Genomic DNA, 14,232 nt, shown 5'->3' on the forward strand with positions numbered 1-14,232 from the left:
TACATAAACTTTTACATTGATCATATGATATCCCTCTGCGAAATGTTAAAAGCAGGCCGATCGAATATTGAGCCTAAACCAAAAAGAAGACAAGCTCTCTTCCGAAATTGGAAACTTTGCTGTTCCATCCACATGCCATGTTCTACCCACCATTTGATTTAACTTCCTATAATGTATTGAACACTGGCTAGAGTGCAGAAGGAGAAGACGGCAAGTGATCGTTGAAAGTTTGGTTTCGAAGCGGTGAAGTTCTTCCTAATGCATGTACATTTACCTTTGCAGGTGAAGGAGCTGATAATCGAGGCGGCGTCGAGGGTAATCGTTCCATCAGTCTATTAGGTGAATGAGGTAGCGGAATTTCGAATTTTGGAGCAAGCAGGTCCAATACAAATGAGAGACGAGATTCGCACCGCAAAATCGCTGCCTTTGCAGTAGAGCGTTCTTCACTGGTCAACAATATAGGGTCACGAATCAATTTATAGATCCTCTTGAGAATACTAATGACAGCTCCGTATTTCTGATTATCCTTCTCATATCTAAAATCTGTCATAAGTGCATAATCTAAAAACGTGATTTTTTGTGTCAAGGTGGGATATAACGGCGGCGAGGTGGATGAGATTTGTTTCGATCGAACACCAGAAAAGTATGGTGAACCTAAATAGGAATGCGGGGAATTGCTAGAATCAGACACTACTTTTGTATCCAAGTTATCTTCATCTTCTCCAGGCTCCGAACTTTGGATTGCAAACTCATGGATCAAAGAATGAGTAGGTTCCTCATCAAAGGGATTTTGGACAGCAGGCTCTTCGAGGCGATAAATGGGATTGGACTGTAATTCTGGCAATATCCATTTCCCAATAGGTAAACGCCCCTCCGGTTCATGGACAACTCTATTAACATCATCCAAGAAAAACGCCAAGGCCAAATGTGTGCGGAGTGACATAGCTCTCTGTCGAGCTTCGATTGGAAACTGCTTCAAAACCAGCGTACGCATGTACGGGGGAGAGGACGAAGAACATTTAGTCAGATCGAATATTGAATGCAATAGCAAGAGCCTGGCTCTTGGCCAGGACTCTTCAGTCTGTAGGTCTAGGATCAGAGTCAACAGTTTAGATGCGTACACAGCAATTCTGGATGTTCCTGCATCCGCATCAATGAGTGCAGAAAGTGCAAAGATAAAGCACCTATGATGAAGATTTGAAAAGGGATCCGATGCAGACTGTCGAATGATATTGTCATATAATACCTCTAGAATGCCAATAAGGTTGCTAAATGAATATCGCCTACCAACTGAACGTGTTGCACTGGCGACCGCTCTAAATGTTGTCGAGCTACCATTTGATAACAAGAAACTGGGAGATCCCAGTAATGTGTAAATCTCATCCAATCCAGACTCGTCCAGTAATTTTAAAAAGTTGCATTTGCATCGCTATTAATGTTAGGATATGCCTTGGTGACGAAAATTGTAAACTTACTTTTAATACATTTTTGTAGCTCAGCACTAGACACTGATCCTGTTCAATTGCTACCTGCTTCAACAACCAGCAGACAAGGCCATCAGGCAGTTGATGGCCAGACTTGACTAGATTGTCAATAAATCCCGTCAAAAATAACATTTCGCGATCTTCTTCAATTTCGAGTAAACTCAAAGGTCCGCTAAAGTTCAAATCTCTAGGAAAAGATTGTACTTCAAATTTCGGTTGATTGAAAAAGAGAAAATGTGAATTATTTACTTCGTTGTGGTTGGACAAAAAATCTTCTGGCATACCTCCTGCCTTCGAATGTAGAAAATTATCTGCACCAGAGGCCTCCGATGATGCTTTCGCTGCTTCCTGCGAAAGGTTATACATCCCCTTGCTCATCATCTCCGCTGTTTGCAGTGCTTCGACTGTAGCCTTTGCCTTGTCAGTCATTTGACGCAAAATTTTGAGCTTCTCAGGCAACCCGTAGAGAGAATGCTGTGTCGGAGTATCGGAGGCCTGTAGTGTAACAACATTGTCTTTGGGTTCAATTTGTTTTCTTCCTAGTCCTAGAGGATTGAGTTCTGAAGACGGAAATTTAGTACCAGGGAAGAAAGCAGAAAAATTTGATTCTTGATCTTCATCACTATCTTCGACACTAGGAGACTTAAGCTTTCCAAAAATTGAATTAAATGCAACTTCTGCGGTAGTCACATCCCTTGAAAATTCTTCTGAATCGGAGTCTTGCTTGTAAGTAAAATCTGGCGGAGACGTATCTTGAGTGGAGAGTGCAGAGAAGAGGATCGATGCATCAGGCTCAGACTTTGCGTATAGTTTAGAAACGGCGTTAGACCTTTTTCTGGTTCTATTCAATTTCTTCTGAATTTTGGAACTTGTTTTGGCTCGGGGAGTCGGTGAATCATCAGGCTTGTCTTCCAGAAATACATTAATACTCTCTTCAACCGCTTCGATCGATTCTTTGGTGAGTGAACTTTCAGATTTTGTTTCATTGATTATCGTAGCATCTTCGTCAAATAGACCAGACTTTTTTCTTCTATTATTTTCTCTTTGATCGCTGGCGGCCAGTGAAATTTCAGATTTTGCCTTTGACGAATTACTTGTCCCAGCTTTCACAAAGGATCGATTTGAATCAACCTTGGATATTGTCCTAGCTTTTGTGCGGGTACCATGAGGAGCTTTCCTTTTTCTATTTGAGGGTTTGAGTTTTTGAGCCGGCGAGTTTTTCGAGATGTCTTTCAAAGATTTGTCATTACTTTTTTGATTATCTCCAGTCAAAATCTCTTCCAGAAGCAGATTAGGTTCTGCTTCTAGAACTGTCTTTTGTTTCTTAATTGACTCAACCTGATTTCTCAGAGCATATGGAGTTTTTAGTGCGGACTTCGGACTTGTAAGATGCATGACTTGGTTCAACACTTTATCGCTTTCAATTGACTTCTTCCGTGGCCTGCCACGTTTACCACGAGACGCGACAGAAGATCGCAAGGCTAAGGTAGATCTCGGTTCATTTTCTGGAATCATAGCAGCCAGACCATATTTCCTTGTCTCCAAGTCCTTGATTCTGTCGGATTTTCTCTTCCTCAGGAGATACGGAGTTGCTAGTGATAAATCCTTGTCGCCAGGGTCGCTTATGTCATTGTCTATCACCTGCCGCAAGGGTGGAACAGGTTTTATAATTTCTTCTGCTAGAAAATACTGCGGACTAGATTCATCTCGCGAAACTGGAGAGCTAGATCTAAGAGCCTCAGCTAGCACTGCACTATCCGATTCCAGGGTACCAGAGGACGGAGAACGAGTTTCATTTTTATCCTCAGATTTTTGCTCCCCGCGACCAAAAAATCGCGTCACCAAACTGAATGAGGGTAAACTAAACGGCGATCTTGATGGTGTGGTCGACAGACTTTGCGAAGTAGCCTCCTCGATTGGAGTCGAGGACTTTGCGATTTTGGTTCGCTTCTGAGAGCCAGAACTACCCAACCTGGACTTCTTTGCTCGCGCTTTAACAGTCGGCTTTCTTCGAGAAGCCATTTCTTTGAATCCAGGCCGGACTGATACACAATCTCCTCTGAAATCATATTAGAATAATGCTGTTTCTTTGAACTTGGTCATTACTGACTACGGGCCTCTCAACGCTACAGGCAAATGTGAGCGCTTCATGCGTTTTGTACCTCACAGGTGTTTCTCCCAACGAGCCCGACGGAGCGCACACTGGATTCAGGAATTCTTCCACTTCCAAAAGTTGAACGTTCCAGAAACAATCTGCTTTTCTCCTGTCATTCTTGGTCATTCTGTATTCAGGGATATTTAGGCAGTGCATATTTTTGGGTTAAAGTCATGGCCGCTATTGTGGGGCGCTCCTCACTCCGCTGGATACGAGGTCAGCCTAAGGCAGGTATGGTCGCGACTTTATTTACAACTGAGGCACCTGTAAAATTATTCCCTGCAAACAACATATATCTTTTTCCAAGGGAAAACTGCATTTTTGTGAGGCGTATAGGTGAAATCAATAATTTGGGAGCACGGGGTGGCGTTCGGAATGCATCCACAAAGGCCAGCAGAACTAGCTCTGAAATGTTATCGCAATCAAACAGCGAAGAAATAGATATCACAGATGGAAAGGAATATAGAAAGGAACAGCAATCATCTGAGAAAATTGAGCAAATTAATCAGGCGAGCCAGAACTCGAGCGCACAAAATTCGACCAAGTTGAATCCAGCCGATTCTACTCCGTCAGTCGAAAGAAAAAGGGCTAAGATCTTTGCTTTAAAGGAAACCAAAGCTTATGCTGAAAAGCGATATAAGCTGGACAAATCCGAAGATCAAACCAATAAAGTGAAGTTGGTGGATGCTTTGAACTCGTCAGAAGATTCTCCGATTTTCAGGCCCGATCAAGAAGATCCTGCTGAATTACCCTCGGCTGGGTCAACGCTCCCGAGTTCGAGAAGTAGATCATGGAGTCAGTCAGCAATTACTGATTTGCTGCAAGAGCAGCGAATGGTTGAAAAATCTACAGCGGCGGAGAGTCTTGTTCGATGCACAGTTTTTGATCCTCAAGGTAATGTTCAAGTTGTGAATGGTGAATTTCGGAAATCCGAATTATTATCCAAGGTACGATTTCTTGAAAAAAAGTTGATATTTATTATATTGCACGCTAACAAATAAACAGCACGGACTTCTCCCGCGAGATCTGCGAAAAATCGACTCAGGGCCGTCAACCACGATGCCAGCTATTTTGGTGCGAAACAACTCGATAGTGATCAATCTTCTACATATCCGAGCTATTGTTAAGGCAGATATGGTTATGATATTTAATGTCTATGGTTCGACTGATTCGCAAACGCAATCTATTTTTATGTACGATTTGGAGGGCAAGCTTCGACAAGGATCGAAAGCTATGGGCGGACTACCATACGAGATGCGGGCTTTGGAAGCAATTCTAATTTCTGTTGTCACTGCTTTGGATGCTGAGATGAAGATCCACACTACTATTGTGACTGGTATTCTGGCAGACCTAGAAAATAATATTGACCGAGAAAAGCTCCGTCATTTGCTTGTGCAGTCGAAAGGGCTTGCCGCGTTCCTTCAAAAGGCAACTCTGATCCGAGACGCCATCAATGAAGTTTTAGAACAAGACGATGATCTTGCAGGGATGTATTTAACTGAAAAACTTAAAGGTAATGTGAGACCTTCCGACGAACACTCTGAAGTTGAAATGCTACTGGAATCTTATTATAAGCACTGCGATGAGATTGTTCAAGAAACCAATATTACAATCACCAATGTTCGTACTACTGAGGAGATCGTCAATATTATTCTTGATGCTAATCGAAACTCTTTGATGTTGCTTGAACTCAAGTATTCGATTTGCGCCATTGGTCTTGGAGGAGGGGCTCTTGTGGCTGCCTTATATGGTATGAATATTCCAAACTATCTTGAGCAGAGCATTGCGGGATTTTTTCTAGTTTCGCTCTTTGCGGGTGGATTGTGCATAGCTATTATAATGGTTGGTTTCCGTAACCTCCGCAAAGTCCAACGAGTTACAATGATGTGGGACCATCCACTTTCTTCGGGCCGTCATATTCCTGTACATACAATTGCTATTGGTCCAACAGTTGCGCCCTCCGCGTCTCCTACTCCTGCCACTTCAGCATGTCGGAAATCCGCCGCTCAAATTAGTGCTGCGCGACAAGCACAGCGATCAGCTCGTAATAGCAAGCGCTGGATGTGGAAACAATGGAACAAGCGCTGGTGGAAATCGCTTCGAAATCGATAGATCTTCTAAAACTTCCAGGCTGAATTATCGCCGGGTTTAATCAAATCTTACATTATTCATTCGAAATTTACCTTTCTGGTGTACATACTGAACTACTTATTTTTACATTTTCACAATTGAATTACTCAGGATTTGGCATAATAAAAATAGGATTGGAGCTAGGGATTAAATAAATAACGTGGTGTTACAAAAATAGATCTGATATTTTTAAGATTTAATAAGCATAACCAAAATACTCCTTCAAATTTCTCCTAAAATAACCCCTTCCAAAACAATGATTTAACCGGCTTTTGCCCAAAAACTTGGTATAATACAACCGCAATATAGTATGCATTCAGAAACCAAACATAACTCCACTAACCATAAACTTAAAATAAACAATCCCATTAAATCCGTCTCAGCAGATTCCGACCGATTATCGTACAACCTAAAATCCTATATTTCGCATCTTAAGCAAGTATTGACATACGATTCCCTCTGCTATGCTTGGAAACATCGACCGACAACATTTCTTCTCGGCGGTCCGTTATCTGCATTCTTTGTCTTCTTCCAGTCCAATAGTTTGGAATCAATTCAACTGGTTCTAGACTCACCAAAATGACTTGATTCTGAATCCGGATTTCCATTCTCGTTTTCTTCATCTTGACGAGTAGCATATTCATATGGTGTGGCAGAATTCACGTACCCTGACATCGGATAAGCATATCCACCCATTGAGACAAACTCCTCCCGCGCATTAGCAGAATACACCGGTACCCAGTCTGTATCATCTTCATCTTCCTCATTAAGTGACTGCCTGTGAGGTCCTGATTCTAGCTCCGCTTGCGGACCTGTCGTTGCATCAGTTAGATCTGAATAAACTTCGACGGCATTTCGTGCAGGTGCTGACGCAGAATAGACCGGCGCAGCATCGAAACTCTCTGATCTACCACCACTTGGCTCACTCTGCATCTGCAACAATCGTTGTCGCTCGCTCTCTAGCTTATCCGAGGATGTATGCTGATCTGCAATCGGAGAGGATTCTCCAGCTGAAATTTCCGACGATATAAATTGACCTGAGGAACTTGCAGATGCGGAAACTTCAAGAATATCCGCAGTGGGAACCATCGGGTTCGTCAATGATTGTTCAGACAGAGGTGGCGCCGATGGAAGTAGTGCTGCTTCCAGCTTTGCAAGACGTTCTTTTTCAGTTTCGCTCGGATCGAATAAAGATGGCGGATACAACTCAGGTGGAGGAGGGAGATTATTTTCTTGCTGCTGTAGTTGTTGCCGCATTGGCCCTGATGAAGATTCAGCTAGTTCGCTGTAAGCTGTTATTGGCGGTTGATCAGTTGCGTTGTGAGGAACAGCTACTAGAGACGGAGAATTTGACTCTAGACGAGCAGGCGACGAAGCAGCAGCAAAAGACGAAGGAGTTGAGGAAGCAACAGTGGGGAAAGATTCTAAAACCTGCACTTCTGTTGAAGATTGGGGTGTAGGTCTCGTACGTCGTGGACTGGCTGGCGGATTATTATCAACTTGCGGAGACCGTTCTGTGCCCACGACAACCTCCGTCCAAAGGCATACAACGCCTTTGGTGCGCTTCAATAATTCAGTGTCAACATAAGGTCGAGAAGCAAGAGATTCCCCAACTGGAGAATCAGCAGCAGCATGAAGAGCGTTCGGAGATAATGGCAAATCAGCTTTACCAGATAAATCCAGTACTACTTCAAGACAGTATTTGAAAGCAACAAGAGGGTATTCATCGATTGTGGGGAAAATATCTGATGGAACTTGAATGTTTGCGGTGAACGAAGTGATAAGAGAGCGAGAATCTATGTATAAAGGAGAGACAACTTGAACGAGGTCCTTACGAAATGATAGCGGTTCGAGATCGTGCGCACAAACCCGAGATATCCTCAGAAAAGTAACTACAGCTCCAGTAGCATTTTGAATATCTCGCACATGTCTGACTGTAATTTTTACTGGAATTGTTTCCCCCCGAAGACAGCCAACTGTGGGAACTTCGACTATGGCAGACGCAGTTCCAGATCCATTGTTGGACCGGGTTTTCTTCTTTTTCTTTATCTCAACGGAAAGCATGGACGGTTTGGGGGGTGGTAAGTCAGCAACATCAAGAGGGCATTGGATGTTCAAGACTTTGTGTGCAGTCAATGGCGGGAACGGACCAGGACGATGATGAGTGGCGGTCAACATATAAACAATTGAACCTTTTTCAAACTTCAAAGAAGTCATCAGTCCTTTAGACGGGAGCTCAAACATAAATGCAAAGGTGTGTTCGCCGCGAGGAAGTCGACGAACTTGTGCGGGAGCGCAGGAAACCGTAGAAGAAGAAGATATTGTAGAAGAAGCAGAATTTGAGCGAGAGCAAGTCTCGGAAGAGGAAGTGCTTGGAGATGACCTTCGTCGGACTGAAGCAAGTATTCTGTCTCTTCGTCGACCAGGAGTAGATTTCAAGGACTGTTGTGTGACATGCTGATCAGTGGAGTATCTGGTGTCCGAAATGTCAGTAGTAGCCGTAATATCCGTAATATCAGTAGAATCTCGAATCGTAAGAGCAGTAACCTCTGCCTCAAGGTCTACGTCATCCGAATCGAGAGAAGGATCCTCTGGACGAGACGAGTCGTGGTGATGGTCTATATTCGATGCCGAGGTCAAGTCGGGGTCTGAAGCATCCCACAGAACGAGCTCTTCGTGACAGAGAACATGACGAAACGAAGGTCCTTTGACTAGTGGATTTCGAACAGTTAGCTGGCCCAGCAGACGGAGTCTTACTTGAGAGGTTTGGACCGGTTTCGGAAGATCAAGAATAACTGCGCCTGTGATGGTATCGCCGGGAGCCCAAGTTCTGTGAGGTTCGTCGAGGACGACATAGAACTCGTCAAGGCCAGAGAGCTGCGATGCGAACGCTGCGACGGGCTGCCGCAAGCGCTCGAGGGCCTTTCTCATAGCTGCTGTTCAGTTGCGCGCCACACAGACTCTACAGGAACACGAAAAAAGGGAGAAATTCAGAGCGAGCAGCGCAAACAGGTCTGTCTTATTCGATATAAATCCTCTCTGCCCATTCGAAGCTAAGCACAGAGAAAAAAACCTGCGTTGAGCCCAGACTGAACGGCAAACCGGAGAACGAAATCGCAGCGACAAAGACTGAAAAGAACTTGACGACTCGGGAACTGGGACATGCGCCTCGCGATGAAGAGAACCGGGTAAGGGTATTCCCGAAACAGTAGCACTGCGCTTTTTTCGCACAAATTCTAGTTTATAACTAAAGAAACGGAATAGAAAAACTGCTCAATCATCTCAAAAATAGAATATTCTGCTTTTCTTATATAAAAAACTACTTTACAAACATGTCAAATGATAAAAATAGACATGCAGATGGAAGATGGGATAGGATGGGCTGGCGGCGGGAGATTTGACCTCACAACTTACGGGCAGGCCCGTATCAAGGTGGGTACTGCGAGTGAAAGTGGAAGAGTATAAAAAAGTGCGAAACGTATGTGACAGTAACAGTTTATCCTGTTCAGAATTACCTCGGAGGAGCAACAATAGCAGGCAAGCCGTCAAACAAAGAGCAAAGCGAAATCACTCAAGAACTCCCCGTTTAACAACAAAACCTTCCAAAGCGGCAAGCATGGCGTAAAGACGGTTTTCAGCCTCGTCAAATACAAGCGACCGATCGGAGTAAAACACCTCGTCAGAAACTTCCTCTGGCTTTCGAGGTAGACAGTGCATAAATCTCCAATCTGGTTTTGCTCCTCCGCGGGCTGCTAGCTCGGAAGTGATCTGGAATCCAGCAAATTGTTGCAGACGATGCGCCTTCTCAGCTTCCTGGCCCATGGACACCCAGGTATCAGTAACAATTATATCTGCATCGCGAACAGCCAGCTCGGGACTGTGACCAACAGAGACAGTAGCTCCAGAAGCATGGGCCGCTTCATAAACATTAGCAAAAATCGCACTGTCCACAGGATAATCAGCAGGCGTAGCAACCGAGACTGAGATGCCTGATTTAGCACAAGCTGTCGCGAGATCATTGAGAACATTGTTCGCATCTCCAACCCAAGCAAGACGAAGGCCTTCAAGTTTTCCATCAAAAGCTTCTCGAATAGTCAAAACATCCGCAAGAGCTTGTAATGGGTGGTAGGTATCGCATAGAGCGTTGATCACTGGCACAGACGAAGCCTCTGCAAGGCCACGGATATCTGAATGAGGACCGACACGAGCAACAAGGCACGAGGTCATTGAGGATATAACCCGAGCAGTATCGTAGAGAGTCTCGTTTACGCCAAGCTGTATATCCTCCTTACCGAGGAACATGGGATGACCGCCGAGATAGTTAATTGCTGATTCCGAGGAAACTCGAGTTCGCGTACTGCGCTTTGAAAATAGCATGGCTACCGTGTGTCCTATCAAAGGCTGTTGCTCGACGGAAGTGCACATGGACTCATTTTTTATCTGGTGACGATAATGAGCTGCTCGTTCGACTAAAAACCCGAGCTCTGCCGGGGACAGGTCTCCAATGCTAAGTAGATGCCGGGGAGCAGCCGGACGGGAGCTTGTGCTAGCAAACCGGGCGGGAGCAGCTAACGTGAGAGCGCGCAGTGTCGCTTTTAGAGAGCCAGCTGTGGAAGAATAGGGAGCCGACATCGGGGAATTATACGGGAGGGCGAGTAAAATCAAGTAGCAATATCGGGACAGGTAGTTGTAGAGGGACAAAAAAGCTGAATCAGTTACAATTAACTGCCAGACTATGTTGATATGTCAATTAGACCTTGCAAAAACTAATTGCCTGTATTTATAACAAAAATAAGAATTATTTATTGAAAGGCTCGTGAAATTGGTAAAATAATGGTGATATCGTAAAATTATTTTCTTCTATCAAGAACATGACGCATGGCTGGGACGTGGATTAGGGCGTCGGCTGGCATGCGGAGAGTAATCGAAGGAAGACCAGAGGAAAGCTGTTGTTCTACATGGGTCAAGTAGGAAGAATCGTGAAAGCTTTAGACCAGACAAATTGCAATTGAATCCAAGTCTGGGAATAGGATGGCAGCGTAAAAGCCCCAGAAGAGTCGAAGTAGGCTTGCGGAGGGCAAAATCAACTAGGGACAGACGCAATCGTGGGAATCTTAAACTATATCACCGCTTTCAGGAATGCGGGATAAAAGACGCAAAAGACGGTGATACCTTGCTTGCTGTTCAATTTGCCTTTCTATTGACGAGAGTAATGCTGCTAAATGGCGACGCGAATCGCCCTAGTATGGCTAGACAGGAAACCGACGATCCCAAAAAGAAGCTCCACAGAGTGTAGTGCGATTCCCCAACGTCGACGTACAACGGCCACCTACAAGCGTACGATCAGACGCAGCCAGTAGATCACCATTTTGACCACAAATAAGTCGGATGACTAGACTGAACGTTTCACGATATAGCGCAGGGATTCCTCCTCGTTCGCGCGGGATTTTCTTGGTTCAATGCTTGCAACTTAGTCTCCAGGCAGAAAAGCTAGTTTGCTTGACCTCTCGGAATTAGCTGGCGTGGACTCTGCCACAGCCAACACAGACCGAGCACCTAATTACAGTCCTCTAAATCCCATAAAACGGTTCTGAATCTCCTTGTCACAGTCTACTCTAAACCACATCTATTTTTACTTAAAACTTCCCCGTCTTTCGGTCTTCATACTTCTTTAACTCTTCCGTCCGGTATCTCCTATTCAGTCGCTGCCAATTGGTTTCGTTCCAAATATCGCCCCTATTTCGGGACAATTTGTTGTAAATGCATATTCCATAATACGTTTAAGCCGTAAGTCCAAGATGTCCGTCATCGTAAACTCCCATTTTGCTGGCTCCGCTGATCTGCTGTTTCTCTATATTCCCAGCCACTCTCGCCTCCCTCCCCAGTTGGCAAACATCCGGACACTTTTTCTGGTATAGACATACCAAAGAGTCATAAATTCCCATTTTTCCAGGGAGATCATAAGCACACAGAAGAGCATTCGGATTGGCCAGATTGGCTCAGCATTGTCTTTGCTCCGAGAATTCATATTCCTCCTCTAGATAGCACTGCGTCGAAATGGCAAAGTCGCCTTTCGACACCTCGGACGAGGCTATTCCTCTTATCGATCCCGCGACCAGCTACTCTGCAAACTCGCACCAGCATCCAAATCTTTCCCCTAAAGCGGATACCTCTTCTCCTCTTCTTGTCGATCAGTCTTCCTCAGGCTACTTCCGGGACAGTGACGAGATTAATGCGAGCGCTCGGGGAGAGTTTTTGATGGCCGACATCGAGAGCGGTAGAACCGGACGTGGAACGTCGAGATTCAGCAAAGCGGGTTGCTGTCAGTTCTCTCGTTCGGCTCGCAAGCATCTTTCTCGAGGTGTCCGTATGAGTTCCAGAGCCTGCTCTCTCCTGAAATGGCATCTGATCGCTTTGTTCACAATCACTACCCTTGTCTTGTCTGGACTCGCTCTCTCGCATGCTTACAAAGTGAACGCACCTGAAGCTTACGCCCGTCAGGCCTTATCACTCAACTTCACTTCTGTTTCTGTTTCAGAGATCTCGATGGAAGGTGTTATGGTTCATGTTGTTGGTGACGTGGAATTCGATTCTTCCCGTGTTGAAGATAAGATTACTCGTATCCTTGGTCGTATTGCTACTACCATCATGCAAAAAGCGGAGGTTGCAGACACATCTTTGTATATTTCCCGAGTTCTAGAGAATTCCGCTCCAGATTCTCCTTCTCTTCAGCTTTTTGGTCGGGCTTCAGTTCCAAGTACCATCGTCGATCTACGAGATCACCATCCTACTCATTTAGACTTTATTAGTTCGGTGGAAGATATCGCCGCAGTATCTGAAATTGCCAACCTCGTCGAAGAGTATTTGAACGGTGGCCTTGCTGGTGTTAAATTCCGGGGCGATGCTGATTTGGAAATTCGTTCAGGTATTTTACCTCTTGGAACCCATCATGTTGCTCCTGTTGTTCAATTATCTTCAGGAGATAGGCCTGCACTTGATTTTGCTATTACTGTGTTCCGTTTAACCGACGATCCAAATGGTGGCATAAATGCTTTAGTTGCCGGTACGGCTCATAATCCGTATCCATTGCAAATCACTGTGCCTGCAATTCAGTGGCTCGTTGAGTTTCCTGCCTGTAATCCTCTCGAACTTTCTACTCTTGCGGCGGCAAAAACAGAGGCACTTTTAGTTAATCCATATGAGGGTATTGATGTTCGTGTTTCAGCTGTTGTTCGAGCTATCCCTACTTCTTTTATGGAGATATGCCCTTCTACTGGCATGTCGGCCATCAACACCTATCTTGCTCAGTATATAGCTGGAGAAAGTGTAACGCTTTATGTTCGCGGTAGACCAGCTCAGTACATCCCCAACTTTCCTCCATGGATTGCCGATATGCTTTCAAATATCGCTATTCCTGTTCCTGTGCCTGCACGTGAGTCAGATGGAACCGGGCAGCTTTTGAAGTCTTACGGATTGACACGAGTGAAGATGAATCGTGGCGCTGATGGTGTACCTCGCCTGTCTGCTCTTGTCAATGCCATTGTTGCGCTTCCGTCTGAACTCGAATTTGAGATTGAGATTAACAATTTACGAGGAATTTCGGACATGATTTATGAAGGACATAAATTTGGAGTTTTGGAGATTGCGGAATGGGCTGCGGCAACGTCGTTTTATACTCCTGAAGGATACATTCAAGTTGTCGCAGAGATAACCGATGTTCCGATCGATATAACTGATCAATTAATTTTCCGGCAAATTATGCAGCAAATGTTTTTCGGCGATGTGAACATTGATATCGTAGGAACGATAGATGTCATGCTAGACACGCCAGTTGGATACTTCGTTGTTAATCAAATTCCGGCAAGTGGGACAGTTGCGCTTCGATCATTTTCTTCCTTTCTCGATGACTTTGCGGTCAAGAATACAATTCAAGTTGATGATGAGTTTCTTGCATCCGGTATAGTCGATAAGCAAGAAACAAAATCTTATGAAACCATTATCGAGCTACCGATTTGCATGGAAGATCGATCTAGTCATTTTGTTTGCGATAATTTTCCTGTGTTGGTTATCGAAGAACCAGTAGAATCCGGGTATATGAATCTTGACAGCGACGATAGTGTTGACGAGTAATCGAATATATAACGAAGCAAGAAACTACAAAGCAAAGAAAAGATACCGAAGAAAAAGAATTCTGGTTGATGGGTATTCATTACTGTTGAGCTTTGAAGAACAAGAACTATTGGATGACCTTGTTTCAGCATTGTTGAGGACGTTGTATATGTAGGTGATTGAATGGAATTCGGATTGGTGATTTGTTTTCTTTTATTTTGTTTTCATTTGTTTTTTTCATCTTGTTGGCGTTTTAGTTTATGGTAAATGCTAGTTAGATTATAATGATTTAGCTTATTTTTGTTGATCTATTAGTGGATCGTAAGCATCCCTTTAGTTCTATTTAAAGTGGCT

General features: G+C 44.4%; 5 protein-coding genes across 5 annotated transcripts; 2 read left to right on the forward strand and 3 right to left on the reverse strand.

The window, feature by feature from the left end:
* Nucleotides 1-187: 187 nt before the first annotated feature.
* On the reverse strand, nucleotides 188-3,506 carry V1516DRAFT_663191 (uncharacterized protein; the record flags this gene model as incomplete). The annotated part of the gene is made up of 2 exons (XM_066920491.1): nucleotides 188-1,429; nucleotides 1,476-3,506. 2 exons carry the CDS (start codon nucleotides 3,504-3,506, stop codon nucleotides 188-190), a joined length of 3,273 nt encoding a protein of 1,090 aa, XP_066779395.1.
* A 543-nt stretch (nucleotides 3,507-4,049) lies between these two features.
* Nucleotides 4,050-5,751, forward strand: V1516DRAFT_620798 (uncharacterized protein; the record flags this gene model as incomplete). Its single annotated transcript, XM_066919502.1, has 2 exons — nucleotides 4,050-4,586; nucleotides 4,645-5,751. The coding sequence occupies 2 exons, from the start codon at nucleotides 4,050-4,052 to the stop codon at nucleotides 5,749-5,751; spliced, it is 1,644 nt and encodes a 547-aa protein (XP_066779396.1).
* Nucleotides 5,752-5,882: 131 nt separating this feature from the next.
* On the reverse strand, nucleotides 5,883-9,037 carry V1516DRAFT_672133 (uncharacterized protein). Its single transcript, XM_066921697.1, has one exon. It carries the CDS (start codon nucleotides 8,698-8,700, stop codon nucleotides 6,325-6,327), a length of 2,376 nt encoding a protein of 791 aa, XP_066779397.1. The 5' UTR covers nucleotides 8,701-9,037; the 3' UTR covers nucleotides 5,883-6,324.
* On the reverse strand, nucleotides 9,033-10,401 carry V1516DRAFT_706650 (Aspartate/ornithine carbamoyltransferase; the record flags this gene model as incomplete). The annotated part of the gene is made up of 2 exons (XM_066924163.1): nucleotides 9,033-10,315; nucleotides 10,343-10,401. 2 exons carry the CDS (start codon nucleotides 10,399-10,401, stop codon nucleotides 9,337-9,339), a joined length of 1,038 nt encoding a protein of 345 aa, XP_066779398.1. The 3' UTR covers nucleotides 9,033-9,336.
* Nucleotides 10,402-11,644: 1,243 nt separating this feature from the next.
* V1516DRAFT_672137 (uncharacterized protein) lies at nucleotides 11,645-14,192 on the forward strand. The gene has a single exon (XM_066921698.1). It carries the CDS (start codon nucleotides 11,827-11,829, stop codon nucleotides 13,897-13,899), a length of 2,073 nt encoding a protein of 690 aa, XP_066779399.1. The 5' UTR covers nucleotides 11,645-11,826; the 3' UTR covers nucleotides 13,900-14,192.
* The last annotated feature ends 40 nt before the right edge of the window (nucleotides 14,193-14,232 follow it).

This window comes from Lipomyces oligophaga (genome assembly GCF_038497815.1).
Source record: "Lipomyces oligophaga strain CBS 7107 unplaced genomic scaffold V1516scaffold_2, whole genome shotgun sequence".
Taxonomy (NCBI): domain Eukaryota; kingdom Fungi; phylum Ascomycota; class Lipomycetes; order Lipomycetales; family Lipomycetaceae; genus Lipomyces; species [Lipomyces] oligophaga.

Coding starts and splice junctions, on each gene's coding strand:
- V1516DRAFT_672133 (XM_066921697.1), bottom strand. CDS start 8,700: ATGAGAAAGGCCCTCGAGCGCTTGCGGCAGCCCGTCGCAGCGTTCGCA.
- V1516DRAFT_672137 (XM_066921698.1), top strand. CDS start 11,827: ATGGCAAAGTCGCCTTTCGACACCTCGGACGAGGCTATTCCTCTTATC.